We start from the raw sequence: 15,304 nt of genomic DNA, 5'->3' as shown, positions 1-15,304 counted from the left end.
ATAATAGCAATGATAATATCACCCTCCATTTGTTTGACTATTCTAACTTACAAAGTATCAAGAATGATTTTTCAAACTAAGCTTTTGAAATGGCATTATCTCCATTTATAGGATGTTGATACTGCCATTTGTCATAAATACTACAAATGTTTTCTTGAACATGACAGAGACCATGATTTTTGCTTACTTGCCTTTCTATGAATGCTATTCTCTAAGGCAGTCCCTGGAAGGGGTTAAATGCAAGCTGTTGAGTGTATGTGTTAGTAAACAACAGCAACAACAACAACAAACTCATTTGGGAATTATCCTTTGCAGGCCTCTTTCAAAGGCTAAGTGAGTGTTTTGTAAGGGCTTGACAATGTTATTATTGTCAATGTTTTCTTATGAAACTGTTGACTGATTTTGTCTCCTGCTTGTGAGATAAAAGCTTCTGAAACTTAAGCCAACTTTTTCTTTACCAGGAGCTTCTAATTAAGTGACAACCCTCAAGGTAAACAAATAGCTCATTTTAAGAGGAAGATAGGTAATCAGTTCATTGCCATTTTCTGTCATAGATCTCAGACTGACATTGTTTTATATACAGATGTATGTATATTAATATTTGAAAAGGAAAAAGACACCAGATTACCCACTGGGATGTAGTGGCTCTCAGATTTAAATAATAGCTATATTGCCTTTAAGAGAAAATAAGAGTAATAATTGAAAAGCTGGGGAAACTTTAGCTAGGCTAACAAGGCATGTTGTTTCCTACAAATTGAAATGTTAGGTAGCCAGATAGGCGTGAACACAAAACAGCATACAAATGAACCCATCTGTTTGTGATCATGTACATTTGAATGCTTTGAGATTAGAACTAGTGCTATTTCAGGGAAACCCTCCATCTCCTTTGTACCTGAGAAGCATTAGAGTGAGATAAACAATGGACCGCCACTGAATACAGAGATCTAATGAAAACTCACATTCAGCAGAGCACCTAATGGGCAGGTAGACGGGATGTGACTGTTTGCTTAGCCCTGACAAGCTGTCAGCGTCTCTCAATGGGATGTTCTTGGAAACGGAAAGGAAAACATCACCTGGCCTTTTGTGTTTCTTTGGTTGTGCGTGCTAACATTTTGTTCAGAGAAACTTTCAAATGAAAACAATAGTTCTAAACAACACATGCCTCTGAAAATCAAAACTGCATATGCTGTTCTGAAGAACTTCCAGGTGGCTAAAATGCTACCACCTCATGTACTGGGGATAAAATGAAATGGAGCAATACACCTTACCAGAGGGAGGAACATTGATTCTCAATGACCACTGTAGCTCTCTATTTCTGTGCTAGAGACCTCTGAGGAGGATTCTGATTGTTACTGGCAGATTCTATTCCTTTTAGTTTATGTCATGTCAGTATCATAGTCATAGACACCTGAAGTAGGAAAAGGTCTTATAGAAGTCATTTTAACTAGTATTATACTTGGTATAGCTGATACTTTTGTGATATCCCCAAAGAGTTACCTCAGTTTACCAGAATATCACAGTGCTAATTGACCTGCAAATACCCACCGTACGTAGTTCCCATCTTGTATAATGGCTTTAGTTGTTAGAAAGATTGTTTTTCATGCTGAACAATAATAAACCTACTTGTAATCTCTGCCCATTAACCTGTAATCTGCCACTCAGATCTACGCAGAATAAGCCTGCAACAGAATTACGTATGATTTTTAGAAAAGTACAGCTGGGAAGGACCTCAATGTATTTCTTAGAAATATCTTAGGCTAGAAAAGCCTTTCTAAGTTCTGGGAAATGATATGATATGCAGCTCAAGACAGATTTTATTCATTTTTTCGTTTATTGCATACATATTTGTTGAGCATATATTATTTATCTAGCATTAGTGTAGGGGCTGGAATACACTGTTGAATGGGACTGTGTACTTGGGAACTTATATTCTTATCCACAAATATTTGACTGTTCTCTTTAGAAGGGTCACATGGAAATCTTTTCTCCCTTATTCTATCTGTATGTTAAATAATTAATAGTTCCACGTATCTGACTACATTCTGTCTAATTTCCTTCACTGACATTATCCCTTTTTGGTAGTCGATAAATAGACCTTTAAAATATTTGGAAACTTTCTCATTTACAAAAATTAAGATGCAATGGTAATTAATTCAGTTTTTCTTCTTCTTTTTCCGTAAGCTGCCTAAAATTCATATAACCTGTTTTTAGGACCATTTGCTTTTTACCTGTAATTACTCTTATTGTCAGTTTTTCTACAATTATTAAAATTGAACATAGTATTTAGGATTGGGTAGAAGGATGATTTCTTTTCTTATGCTTGTAATATATCTGTGAGTACATCCTAGACTCACAGTGGCTTGATTACCTCTCATGATAGTGGCATTGCCAGAAAATATTTAACTTGTAGTTGACCAATGACTCCAGTTTTTTTCAGCTTTATATATTTTATTAGCTAATCTCATTTCTCTAGTTGTAGGTCTTGGTGGGGTTTTTTTGTTTTTGTTTTTGTTTTTGTTTGAATTAAGCATTCTGCTTTAAGTTGTTTCTGTCTTATAAATGACTTCCAAATTTACATCCCCAATTATGATTAGAAATCCAGATCTATCCATCCAAAGGTCTTCTTAACAATATTACAATATGGAAGTCCAAATAGCAGCAATCTTAACATGGACCAAAACAGAAACAAACAGATGATAAACAAAAATTAGCTGGGTGTGGTGGTGCGCACCTATAATCCCAGCTTCTCAGGAGTCTGAGGCAAGAGAATCGCTTGAACCCAGGAGGCAGAGGTTGTAAAGAGCTGAGAATGCGTCACTGTACTCCAGCCTGGCTACAGAGCGAGACTCTGTCTCAAAACAAAACAAAACAAAACAAAACAACAACAACAACAAATAACAAACAAAAAAACTGCTTCTCCTGATTTTCTAATTTCGCTGTCAATTGCTTAACACTCCTGCAAATCAATATTTTCCATGATTTCTTTCTTTTGCTCATGCAACCTCTATATATTTTATCACCAAATTCATTGACTTCATCTCTAAAAATAACCTAAATATTTCCAATTTTTTCCCCTGTAATAATCTTCATCCAAGCCCCATCTTGGTGTGGTCTCTTAAATTACTACCCTTCCCCAACTCATCTCCTTGAATCCACTTTGGGTCTTGATAATCCATTTATCAAAGAGACTTGAAACTGGTCTTTTAAGGTTTAAATCAAATTATATTATTTCAACTGAAAATAAGGTCCTTCATGATTTGGCTTCTGCCTTACTTTCTTCTTCTAATTCTTTCAACTAATCCCTGTTCACACTAAGCTACAACCACTGACCATCTTTCTGTTCTTCTCACAGTGCAGCTTTTTCATATTAGACCTTTTCTCTGTAATGGTTTTCTCCTGAATCTTTACATGGATACTTCCACTTATCATTTAGATTTCAGTTTAAATGTCATCTCCGTAGAAACGGCTTTCTTAAATTTTTAGTACAAAGTAGCTGTTTGGTGACTATCAAATCACCTTATTTTAGTTGTTTCCATGATACTTATTTCTAACTCATAGTTTTGCATTGATTTATTTCCATATTGTTCATCTCCTCACACTAGAAAGTAAGTTTTGTGGAAGCCAGGAACTTTCTATTCATTTCTGTATCCCTAGACCTGAGGTCACTGCCAGATCAGGCACATAGTAGCAGGCATCAGTAACATTTTGATAAATTCATTTTATTTGACTTTGAGTCTGTAGTCCTATGTTGCCACTATTTGGAGATCAATCGGAATTTTGCTTCTGTCTCCCTGAGTATTGGCAATCCTACTGATTTCAATTTCACCTGTGGAGCTATTAAGGAATTTGCAGTACCTTTGTCTTGGCCATTAATGAGCTACTGACCTAAGAAGGAGAAGGTACGTCCCTTGGGGATACCATTCAATATAGAATTCAATATATAATATATCACCTCAGGATATTTGAAAACTTCTAGTCATCAAATAATAATAAGTTTCACAAACGGCAGCCTATCCAGACCCAAATATTTGATAATTAAGAGATTAAGTTTTCTAATGTTATTTTTTTGGAGTTTCTTTAAGGAGTTTTGTCCTTCATAACTGCCTCAGTGTGAGAATAAAGTATTAGAAATCACTGATCTCAGATCACCCTAGCTCTGGAGTCCTGCCCACTTGCTTGTGCTTACTTATGTCATCCTTGGGCTTCAGTTATTGTCTATGCTACCTTTCCTACCTGGACTTTGGCATTTCTCGTCCTGCCTTTAGGTATCTGCTGATCCACTCTTTCCTCTAGCAAGGATTTTGCTCCTTCTGTGTGAACTCATTTCATACAGCAGGCCCTTGATCATCTATAATTTCTCTCCCCATCTGGAGGTCCTATCTTGATGCTGGTAGGCTGTGATGGTCTCTCCAAGTCTGCTCTCTGTGGGTCTTCTCTTCATTGTATAAAGATGGTTGTCCTGTGCCCTGCTCATTATGGCAGTGACATGAAGATTCCTCCTTCCCTGCAGTGCTCATGGCACTCACTACAATTTGCTTTGCTAATGCTGACCTTATTTATTTGTTTGTTTGTTTGTTTGTTTGTTTTGAGATGGAGTTTCACTCTTGTTGCCCAGGCTGGAGTGTAATGGCACAATCTTGGATCACTGCAACCTCTGCCTCCCGGATTCAAGCAATTCTTCTGCCTCAGCCTCCCAAGTAGCTGGGATTACAAGCATGCGCCACCACGCCTGGCTAATTTTTTTTTTTCTTTTTTCATATTTTGTAGAAGAGGGTTTCATCACGTTAGTCAGGCTGGTCTCGAACTCCTAACTTCAGGTGATCCACCTGCCTTGGCCTCCCAAAGTGCTGGGATTACAGGCGTACACCACTGCACATGGCTCATGCTGACCTTTTATTGATAAGGAAATCCTGAGAATGAGACAGAGAGGCCTTAAATTCACTCTGGCGTTCATCTGCCAAGACAATAACCAGTTTGTCCAAAGTTACCAAAACAAACCAAACAAAAATCCCAACTAATACTTTCTTACCTTCTGGACTTACCGGCCAGAGTTCACTTGTTAGTGGCCACAACACACTCTGAAACAACTATGATTATTTTAGGAACTGATGGAATACATGGTAAAAAAAGTAAAGTTCATTCCCAATTATACATGTTTTCACTTTTGAAATGAGAAACCCGTTTCTATGAAAAGCAATTTAGATATGCCCAACTTTCTTGGGGTTAGTTTAAATGATTATTTAGCCTTCAATATATTTTTTAAAAAGACTGAAATAATCAAGTCCTTAAAATTCAAGACAGATGATGACAATTTAGGAACTCATAAAGATGTTTATGGCAGACTGTCTGCATTTCATTCGTGAACATGGATCAAGGTATACCATAAATGCAAAAATTGTTGTCTGAGAGACTGGTTACTCTAGCTGGGTTAAGAGATTGACTTTATTATTGTTTTTAATCTGTACATTGGGACAGAGAGGATAAAACAGAGAGTAAATCAGAGAGAGACAGAGAGATAGACAAAGAAGTAAGTGAGTAGAGAGTGAACCATGTGGGCTGGCTGTTAATGGGGTGGTAATTCACATCCAGCTTATGGGTGCCAGTGTAAGTCATGCTTGAGAAATGATTGGATAGATTTAAAGAGGGTCCGTCATTATTCCTTATTATTTCATTCACGTATTCATTTAACATGTATATAGTATCAATTATATGCTGGGTTTTCTGTTAACTACTAAGAATAGAAGAATTAATGGTATAGTGTTTGACCTAAAAGAAATACTCCCAGTTTAGGCTGGGCATGGTGGCTTACACCTGTAATCCCAGCACTTTGGGAGGCGAAGTGGGAGGATTCTTGCAGCCAGGAGGTTGAGACCAGCCTGGGCAATAAAAGAAGACCCACCTCTACAAAAATAAAATTTTTTTAAAAAATTAGCCAGGTCCAGTGGTACACACCTGTAGTTCTAGGTGTTTGGGAGGCTGAGGTGGAAGAATCACTTGAGCTGAAGAATTCAAGGCTGCAGTGAGCTATGATCATGCTGATGCACTCCAGCCTGAGCAACAGAGCGAGACCCTTGTCTCTTTAAAAAAACAAAAAACATGGCCAGGCGCAATGGCTCATGCCTGTAATGCCAGCATTTTGGGAGGCTGAGGTGGGTGGATCACGAGGCCAGGAGATCGAGACCATCCTGCCTAACACAGTGAAACCCCTTCTTTACTAAAAGTACAAAAACATAGCCAGGCTTCGTGGCATGTGCCTGTAGTCCCAGCTACTCAGGAGGCTGAGGCAGGAGAATGGCTTGAACCCAGGAGGTGGAGGTTGCAGCGAGCCAAGATTGTGCCACTGCACTCCGGCCTGGCAACAGAGCGAGACTCCATCTCAAAAAAAAAAAAAAGATGAAACAAACAAACAAAAAACCTTCACAGAAATATTATTTACCATTATATATATTATATATATATAAATATTATGTGTATATATTAGGATTTGTGTGTGTGTATGCATATACACACACACATACTGTGAGGAGCATTGTAAGAGAGATATATTTGTGTTATATTTGTTATTAAGGGGTTATTCAATGATAAGACATACATGATCTCTGAACTCCCAGAGTTTATAATCTTGAGCTGAGATATTCAAGATCAGTTAAGGAGTCAGTAGTCAGCACTATGATAGGAGAAGGCCTGGGTATTATAGGAACATACAGAAGGGAATTTTAATCCTAAATTATGGAAATAGAGTAGAATTAAGAATCAGCCAGAGCAAAACTGATCATAGAGGATGAAGAAACTAAGGCTGTCTTGGGGAAGAAGGGATGCTGAGAAAAGCTTCTCAGAGGAGATGGTCCTTGGGCTATGCCCCCTGGTTAAATCAAGGGCCAGACAGTTCCTTGATAATATCAAGAAAGGAAAGGAAACAAGCACTCAGAATTGCTCAAGTCTCCTCCACTAGTTGCATGTCTTTAAAGCACTGCAGGTTCTGTTTCCACAAGGGGCCAGACCTTCCTCTTACCGTTGGATGAAAGATGGGGCAGTGTTGCTCAGAACATCTCAGACTCTCAGTGGTCATCCCTAAAAGCCCCTTAAAGTGGCACTGGGGAGGGAAAATGATCCTAACATCTGTTTTGAACAAATAGAAAATTGCTGTTTGTAATGTTTGATCTGAAAGACAAACCCCCTCCCTTTCCTTCGGGTCCACCAGCCTTACTCAATTTGTGTCAGAACCTCCAAGGGCTGAATGGATTTTGCTGTAAATTGAACCTCAGGTTCCATTCTGAGTACTTGAAACGTGACACTCCATGCACTAAGCCCTCCTGCTTGGGTTGTTTGTCGAATCTAATGTGTTGAAATATATCTGCAGCTCTAGGTGCTGTCTCCACCCAAGTCTGGAAATGCAGTTTTGATCAAATCTCATAATAATAGGAGATGTTGAAGATTAAAAAGCTATTGATAATCCACACTGCTACAAAGCAAGATACAGAGGAAAATTTAATAACCTGACAAATGGTTACAGAAGAGTTTAGCTTTATTTTCAGCTGTCTTTTCTGTGTACTTGTTTCCAACACAGGGTGAGTTTTGATGAGGGCCACTCTTGGGACAAGTATGGTTTCACTTCGGTTCCTCTCTTTGTTGACGGGGCTCTGGTGGAGGCAGGAATGGAGACCCACATCATGACGTGAGTACTTCTTTTGCTGTGGTAGGAAGAAGACCAGAGACACTGGTTCTACTTTCATTGAGGGCTTGGATTTTTCCCAGGGAACCCTACACCAAAGTGGTCCAATCACTGGGCCAAAATTTCCTCATCTATAAAATGGAAATACTTATTTTTGTACCTACAAACTCAAAAAGCTACTGCTAGGATTAGAGAGGCTAGGGTCCTAATTGAACAGTCAAGGTTTCTAATAGAATTTAAAGAATTATAGCAAATTCCCATTTATTTGAAACCCAAGCAAACAGAAAACTTATGTCATTAGATGGGGTTTTTGTTTTTTTTTTTCTCTTTCTGAAACAGTCTAGTGGGAGATAAGGAGCAGGGGCAGGGATGGAGGGAGTAAAACAGTCAACTTATTAAAATCAGAAAATATTTTAAGATATGTCACTTTCTCTCTGTCTCTCTCACACACACACACACACACACACACACACACACACTCCACAGTTATTTCACTTCAGATTATTTCACTGTAAATTTTTTTCTATATTCTTTTATAATGAGATTTAATCTTAGAAATTGATCACCTGTGTTTATGTGTGCACATGTTTACATGGTGAGTGGGTAACCGTAATCCTCCACCAACCAATACTGACCACCACCTCCCCCACTCCCAATTGCCTGGAGCACCTTACACGTTAGCTCTTCACTGGACAGAGTGGAGTCTTGGGCAAAATTAAGGGATATTTTCTATAGTGTGGGGTTGGCACAGAAGGGCTCATAGCATGCATCTGTGCTGGTTCGGTGGAAGGGTGTATGACCTTCCTACTTGAAGGGACACTGCTCTTAATTTAACTTTTATGCACATAGATTTCTTTATAGTTTGAATTAGTCTTTTTCCAATGGTGATGGACTTGGAAGAAAAGCCAGTCTAGGAGCCAGTAAGTGATCAGTTATAAAAAAAAATTCTTTATGATTATATTTATGCAATTTTGATCAAATCTCATAGTTTGGCCCCATTCTCTTCTGTGAGGCCTATTAGAACTCATTGCATCTTCTTTTGGGCATTACTTTGAACAATACCACGTGTATGCCAATCTCTACATGACCTGGTATTCCCTAGCAAGTTTAAGGCCGCAGCTTAAGTTCTGTGTTTATCTAATCTTAAATGGTAATAATTTTTTTCTCGGCTTCAGATGGAGTTTAGCTGGTCACATGGATGTGAGGGAGATTGACCTCAGAGCCAAACCATTTACTGAAAAGACGAGATAGCACTTCTGTTTTCCTTTCCTCCTGGCCAAGACTCCCTAAGAGCTTGGCAGGGCTCCTGTGCCTGTTTTATCTTGCTTATCAAGGTCTTAGAGAATAGAGCATAATTATTTTCTTATAGAGGATCTGGGGGAAGCAGAGGTATTTGTGTTTTTATGAAATTATGATGGATCTTGGAAGCATTCCTCAAAACAAGTATAAACAATTCAAGTTACCTATTTTAACATTTTGTTAAATTCAGAGTTCCTTTTGTATGGAAACAACACAGATTTTGTCAGGACTCTTCAGATAGCTGGACAAGCCCTGGAAGGGTTGCCAAGAGGTGATTTCTGTCTGTATTCTAAATTTGAAAATGGTATTGAAACCAACTGACCTATCAGGGTTGCCCATTCGTGGAATGGCAATGGCAAAGATTGAAACAGGAGTTTTTAAAAATTATATATTTCTGTAGGAACTGTGAAGACAGGGAGTCCATTTGGGGACAAGAATGCTTAGCTTTGCCATTGAATTGAAAACTTATTAATAAAGTAGGTCATTCGAACGCTGTATCCTTCCTCTTACTGTTAACCCTGATTCTCTCTTTAGCTCAGTGTGGTCAGGGAGAAAAAACAGCCACTCTAAGGTTCTGTTGCTTTCTCTTATCCATTGATTTGGAGAGTTTATATATTTAACAGTTAGAGAGTTTCTAATGTATATCAGACCTTGTTAGATCTTAGGAGATTTTACAAAGGCAAATGAAATTCTTTGTCTGCAAGGAGCTCTCAGGCTAAAGTGGTGACAGTAGGTGGGGATAAGTAATCATCATGGTACCCTAGTTATACAGCCAGGAGATAGCAGAGGAAAACGAAGACTTCACACACACAGTAGGTGACAATTGACTTGGTCTGGAATTTTTCATAGCAGTTCACAAGTGGAAAGCCGTATAATAGACAATGAAATTTAAGTTCCAAGAAAGCATAGATTTTTAGTAGTTTTATTCACTAATATAAACTCAGTGCGGAAAGCAGGGATTGGCATGTAGTAGGAAGTCAGTAATAGTTGAATGAATGAATGATTTCAAGGCAAAGGAAAGAACACAAACAAAGGTAAGAACCATGAAAGAGGGTGGCTGGGTGTTTAGGGGGTAAGACTATGAAAGATTTTAGGTCACATTTGGGAATTTGACCTGTATCCAGAGTGACATTTTTGAAATTAAAAAATCTGATCAAATCACAAGGTTTCTTAAAACCCATGGAGGCCTTTCCATTGCCTTTAGGATAGATTCTAAACTCATAGAATGGCCTACAAGTATCTATATTGACCACCTGCTTGGGGCTTTTTCTCCAACCTCCCTGACCTGACCACCCTTTTCTGATACACTGGTGCCTTCCTGCCCCCAGGTTCTTTGTATCTGCCAGAATGAGCCTCGCCTCCCTATTTAAACAACTACATTTCTAAGTATCTTTCTGATCTCAGCTTAAATATCAGTTCTCATAGCCTGCCAGATCAGGGTGGGTTCCCATGCTGTATGTTATCTGGCCTGATTTATTTTTTCCTTCACAGCACTTTAGATAATAAATATTAATACAAAGGGTATTAATTTTTGAATATCTTTTCCCCTCTGTCTTCATCTACCTTTAAGACAGACAGATGGATGCACACACATGTGCACATGTACACAGACATCCCTGCAACTTCCCATGAGGGACGATCTTTGTGTATCTTGTTCTTTCAGTGCCATATATTTACCAGGCTTGTGCTAACATGGAGGATTTAACAGTATATATGTACTGGATAAATGAATTATTAAATGGAAGAATCAAGTGACTTCTAAAAATCTTACCTTTGTTGTGATCGTTGTGATTTTTCTGGCCCATGGCTCTGGCATGTTAGGACATTGATTATAGATCTCTAGAGATTCTGGAATGCTATAATCAGAATGCAGTAGTTGCACATCATGGGGGCTGGGGTTGAATAGGAATCGGAGCAGACTGCATGTGTGTGTAGAGGTGTCTGTATGGAGGTTATGATGCATTGGGGTGGAATGGCATGTGGGCACAAAAGGGCAGCTAGAGAATGAGGAGCTTACTGGGAACGATTCTGATTTCCTCCACTTTTCACAAGAATCTGCCCAGTTTCCACTTGGCCTGGAGGCCAGTGCTCCAGGAACATGGACAATTCTAACACTGTAGCTTTGCAGGAGGATTTACATGGGAGACAGTCCTCAGAGTGGAGGCCTGGGAATTGGTTGCTTTTATTGCTCTTTCTTCTACTATCTTTTCAAATGTTATTATTTCAGCATCCCCCCCAGTAACTGTGATGGGAACCATCTAGTCTAGCCTAATTCAAAATGAAATGTGACCATTCTTATTACTTAAAGCTGAGGAAAGGGCTGATTGACAAGCTGGAGGGCCTATTGCAGTCTCAGGCAGTGGCTCTCCAGATGATGAGATGCCTGTGGCTGTTGCAGCACTTGGACCTCTTTTGTCCACTATTTCATGAAAGGCTGTTTGTCCCTTGATTAGCACTTTAAAGAGAGCTTTTCTTTAGCTTGACTCAGATGTGGAATCAGATAGAAAAACACTGCTTTCCTGCATCCTCAAAGCTATGTTTGAAATTCTTTCCTGATAAGAAATGTTTGAACCAATTGGCTCTGATTTAGCTAAACTTTTACAGGGGCCAGAGAGAACCTGGCAGCTTCCTAGAAAAAAAAAATCTTAGAAGGGAGAAGCACAGCTTCCCTGAAAGAGATCAGATACTTCTTACCATGAGTGAATGTCTAAAAAGCTTAAGGAGAGTTTAGTCTGATTTGGAGGAACCCAGTGAAGACCTTGCAGCCAACTTGTGACTATTCAGCATCTCTCTTTTTTTTTTTTTTTTGTGCCAGGTATCACATTGAGCACTTTTTCAAACTTGATTGTATTGAAATCTCCCAACAACTCTGGAAGGTAGATAGGATTGGCATCATTGGCTAGATGAGGATGCTGAGGCTCAGCTCACATGTTCAGAAAGAGGCAAAATAAGAGCAAGGAATGGGAATTTCAAGCTCCAGGCTTGGAGGTAAAATTTGAAGGAAGGTACTATAATTCTCTAAGGTTTGTTCAGTCAAGGACTGACAAGGTGTGTGGGGAAAGAATGGCAGTATACCAGTTGTTTACTTAGTATGATGAGTGCCTGCTATGCTGCCAGACACCAAGTCACAGCAGACCTAGTTCTTGATGTTAATTCACAATCCATTTGAAAAAGTACGATAAATACATGAAATAATTAGGTAATGATTAAATGGTAAGGTATGGTATAAATTTGTTGTTGTTGTTGTTGTTGTTGTTACTGTTTGTTTGTTTGTTTGAGGCAGGGTCTCACTCTGTCGCCCAGGTTGGAGTACAGTGATGCAGTCATGGTTCACTGCAGCCTTGACCTCCCAGGCTCAGTGATCCTCCTACCTCAGCCTCCCAAGTAGCTGGGACTACAGGTGCATGCTACCATTCCTGGCAAATTTTTGTATTTTTTATAGAGGTGGGATTTTGCCATGTTGCCCAGGCTGGTCTTGAACTCCTGAGCTCAAGTGATCTGCCCACCTCAGCCTCCCAAATTTCTGCAATTACAGGCACATGCGCCAGTGCGCCTGGCCAGTATGGGAAGCATTTTAGTTGCCATTAGATATCAAAGATGTGATTGAAGACAGAGTGGGTATAAAGGGGTTCATGGCTATACAGAGAATAGGGAGCAAGGACATTCCTGATGGGTGGAACAGTGTGAGAAGACATGGAGTGGTAGGAATGTGCTGGACACTAGAGGAAAGTGAGAGGTGAAAAGGGCTAGAGATACCTTTGGCTAGGGTCAATTGCCTTGTTGATTCCTCTTATGAATCCAATTGTAATTTCCACCAGCAGGACTAATAGCCAAAGTGAAGGGGAGAGAGATCATTTTGCTTAGAAAATTATGTGAACCCCAAAGCTGCAGAGGTTTTTTTTTTTAAATGAAGCCTTTTCCACTTAAAAAACTGTGACCACATGCCTAGCAGGGATCATTCTTTTAAATACAGCCTTAGCACAATGCAGAGGCTCAGCCCTGAGCTTAAATGCATTGTTTAGCCTCTAGTAACTGCATCCGATAAAGTCGTTGAAAATGAACCAGAGCTGCTTCCATTGATCTGTTTTTCAATTCTCTGTTGTTTGCTGGAAGAGCCTGATTTCACTTTGCCCAAAGTAAGTCATTTGAGTAATCGGCAAATCCGGTGGAACTCCCAAGTCATCACCTCTCAGGCTGGCTGCTTGATTCATAACCTTCAGATTGTCACCAGGCTTGCCAGCAACTCAGAGGCACACTCTTGTTTGTGCCAATGAACACAAAAGCAGAATGCATGCCTGCAGAAAGGGTATTGGATGATGGTAGGGTATACTGGGGACTGGCAACAGCCTGGAAGGAAAAAGCTTATTTTGATCAACAGATTGCTGTGTGGGCTCAGGAGGAGGGATGGTATAGTGGCTGAGAGCATGGGCTTTGGAGATTCACTTTCCAGGGAAAATGCTCAGCTCACTGTTTACCACCTATGTGACTTTAGTGCCTTGCTTCACTCCGCTCTGAGCTCCCATTTTCTCATGTGGTTGTGAGGATTAAATGAAAGAATAACCTCTATTGAAGAACATTGGAGATATTGATAATCTCCATGATCTAATGATCAAGAAACAGGCCACTTGCAGGGAAGAACTTCAGCCAACTAAAGCAGGGATAGGCAGACTTCTTCTGTAAAGGGCCACATGGTAAAGATTTTAGGCTTTGCTGGCCACAAGGCTTTTGTTGCAACTACTCAATCCTTCTACCCTAGTGGGTGAAAACAGCCTTAGACAGTATGGAGACGATTGGGCGTCAGTGTGTTCCAATAAAACTTTATGAACACTGAATCTTGAATTTCATATAATTTTCACACACATGTCATAAAATACAATTCTTCACTTGCTTTTCCCCCCGCCATTTAAAATGTATAAACAACTCTCAGCTTGTAGGCCATTCAAAACATAGAGCTGGCCAGACATGGCCCATGGGTTGTAATTTGACCCTGAACAAGAATGCCCATGGGGTTTTATCAATTGTAAATATATTAAAAATATCATTTGAATTTTTGACACAGTTTTTACATACTTCCCCTATCTATAAATTGCTTCACCAATTGCATTTCCTAATGAAGTGTTGAAAATATATTTTTTTATGAAATGGCTTAGAAGTTTCCTAATTTTTTTTTCACTTTTTTTAAAATTATACTTTAAGTTCTAGGGTACATGTGTACAACGTGCAGGTTTGTTACATATGTATACTTGTGCCATATTGGTGTGCTGCACCCATCAACTCGTCAGCACCCATCAACTCGTCATTTGCATCAGGTATAACTCCCAATGCCATCCCTCCCCCCTTCCCCTTCCCCACAATAGGCCCCGGTGTGTGATGTTCCCCTTCCCGAGTCCAAGTGATCTCGTTCAATTCCCACCTATGAGTGAGAACATGCGGTGTTTGGTTTTCTGTTCTTGAGATAGTTTGCTGAGAATGATGGTTTCCAGCTGCATCCATGTCCCTACAAAGGACACAAACTCATCCTTTTTTATGGCTGCATAGTATTCCATTGGGTATATGTGCCACATTTTCTTAATCCAATCTGTCACTGATGGACATTTGGGTTGATTCCAAGTCTTTGCTATTGTGAATAGTGCCACAATAAACATACGTGTGCATGTGTCTTTATAGCAGCATGATTTATAATCCTTTGGGTATATACCCAGTAATGGGATGGCTGGATCATATGGTATTTCTAGTTCTAGATCCTTGAGGAATCGCCATACTCTTTTCCACAATGGTTGAACCAGTTTACAATCCCACCAACAGTGCAAAAGTGTTCCTATTTCTCCACATCCTCTCCAGCACCTGTTGTTTCCTGACTTTTTAATGATTGCCATTCTAACTGGTGTGAGATGGTATCTCATTGTGGTTTTGATTTGCATTTCTCTGATGGCCAGTGATGACGAGCATTTTTTCATGTGCCTGTTGGCTGTATGAATGTCTTCTTTTGAGAAATGTCTGTTCATATCCTTTGCCCACTTTTTGATGGGGTTGCTATTTTCTTTAAAAAAGTTTTATTGAGGTATAATTGGTATACACAAAATTGCACATATTTAATGTATACATTTTGATGAGTTTGGATGTATACGTACACCCATGACCATCACCACAATCGTGGTTACTAAACATATCCCATCACCTCCAAAAATTACCTTTTGTTCTTTTGTGAGTTTTTTTGGTAAGAACATATAACATGAGTTCTGTCCTCTTGATGTATTTTAAAGTGTACAATAATGTATTGCTAAATACAGGCACTATGTTGTACATCAGATTTCTGGAACTTACTCATCTTGC

The 15,304-nt window shown here is 39.3% G+C and overlaps 1 protein-coding gene across 4 annotated transcripts in view; it reads left to right on the top strand.

Annotated features, from left to right (window-relative positions):
- Positions 1 to 15,304, top strand: part of LOC105478298 (sortilin related VPS10 domain containing receptor 3) — a 612,041-nt gene that overhangs the window by 516,875 nt on the left and 79,862 nt on the right. For all 4 annotated transcript variants that reach the window (XM_011735416.3, XM_071069164.1, XM_011735417.3 and 1 more), the window contains one exon: positions 7,568 to 7,675. In XM_011735416.3, coding sequence (XP_011733718.1) covers positions 7,568 to 7,675 — 108 coding nt within the window. The remainder of the gene's footprint in view (positions 1 to 7,567; positions 7,676 to 15,304) is intronic.

Source organism: Macaca nemestrina, chromosome 9 (genome assembly GCF_043159975.1).
Source record: "Macaca nemestrina isolate mMacNem1 chromosome 9, mMacNem.hap1, whole genome shotgun sequence".
NCBI lineage: Eukaryota > Metazoa > Chordata > Mammalia > Primates > Cercopithecidae > Macaca > Macaca nemestrina.
This window is presented reverse-complemented; position numbering and strand designations above follow the sequence as displayed.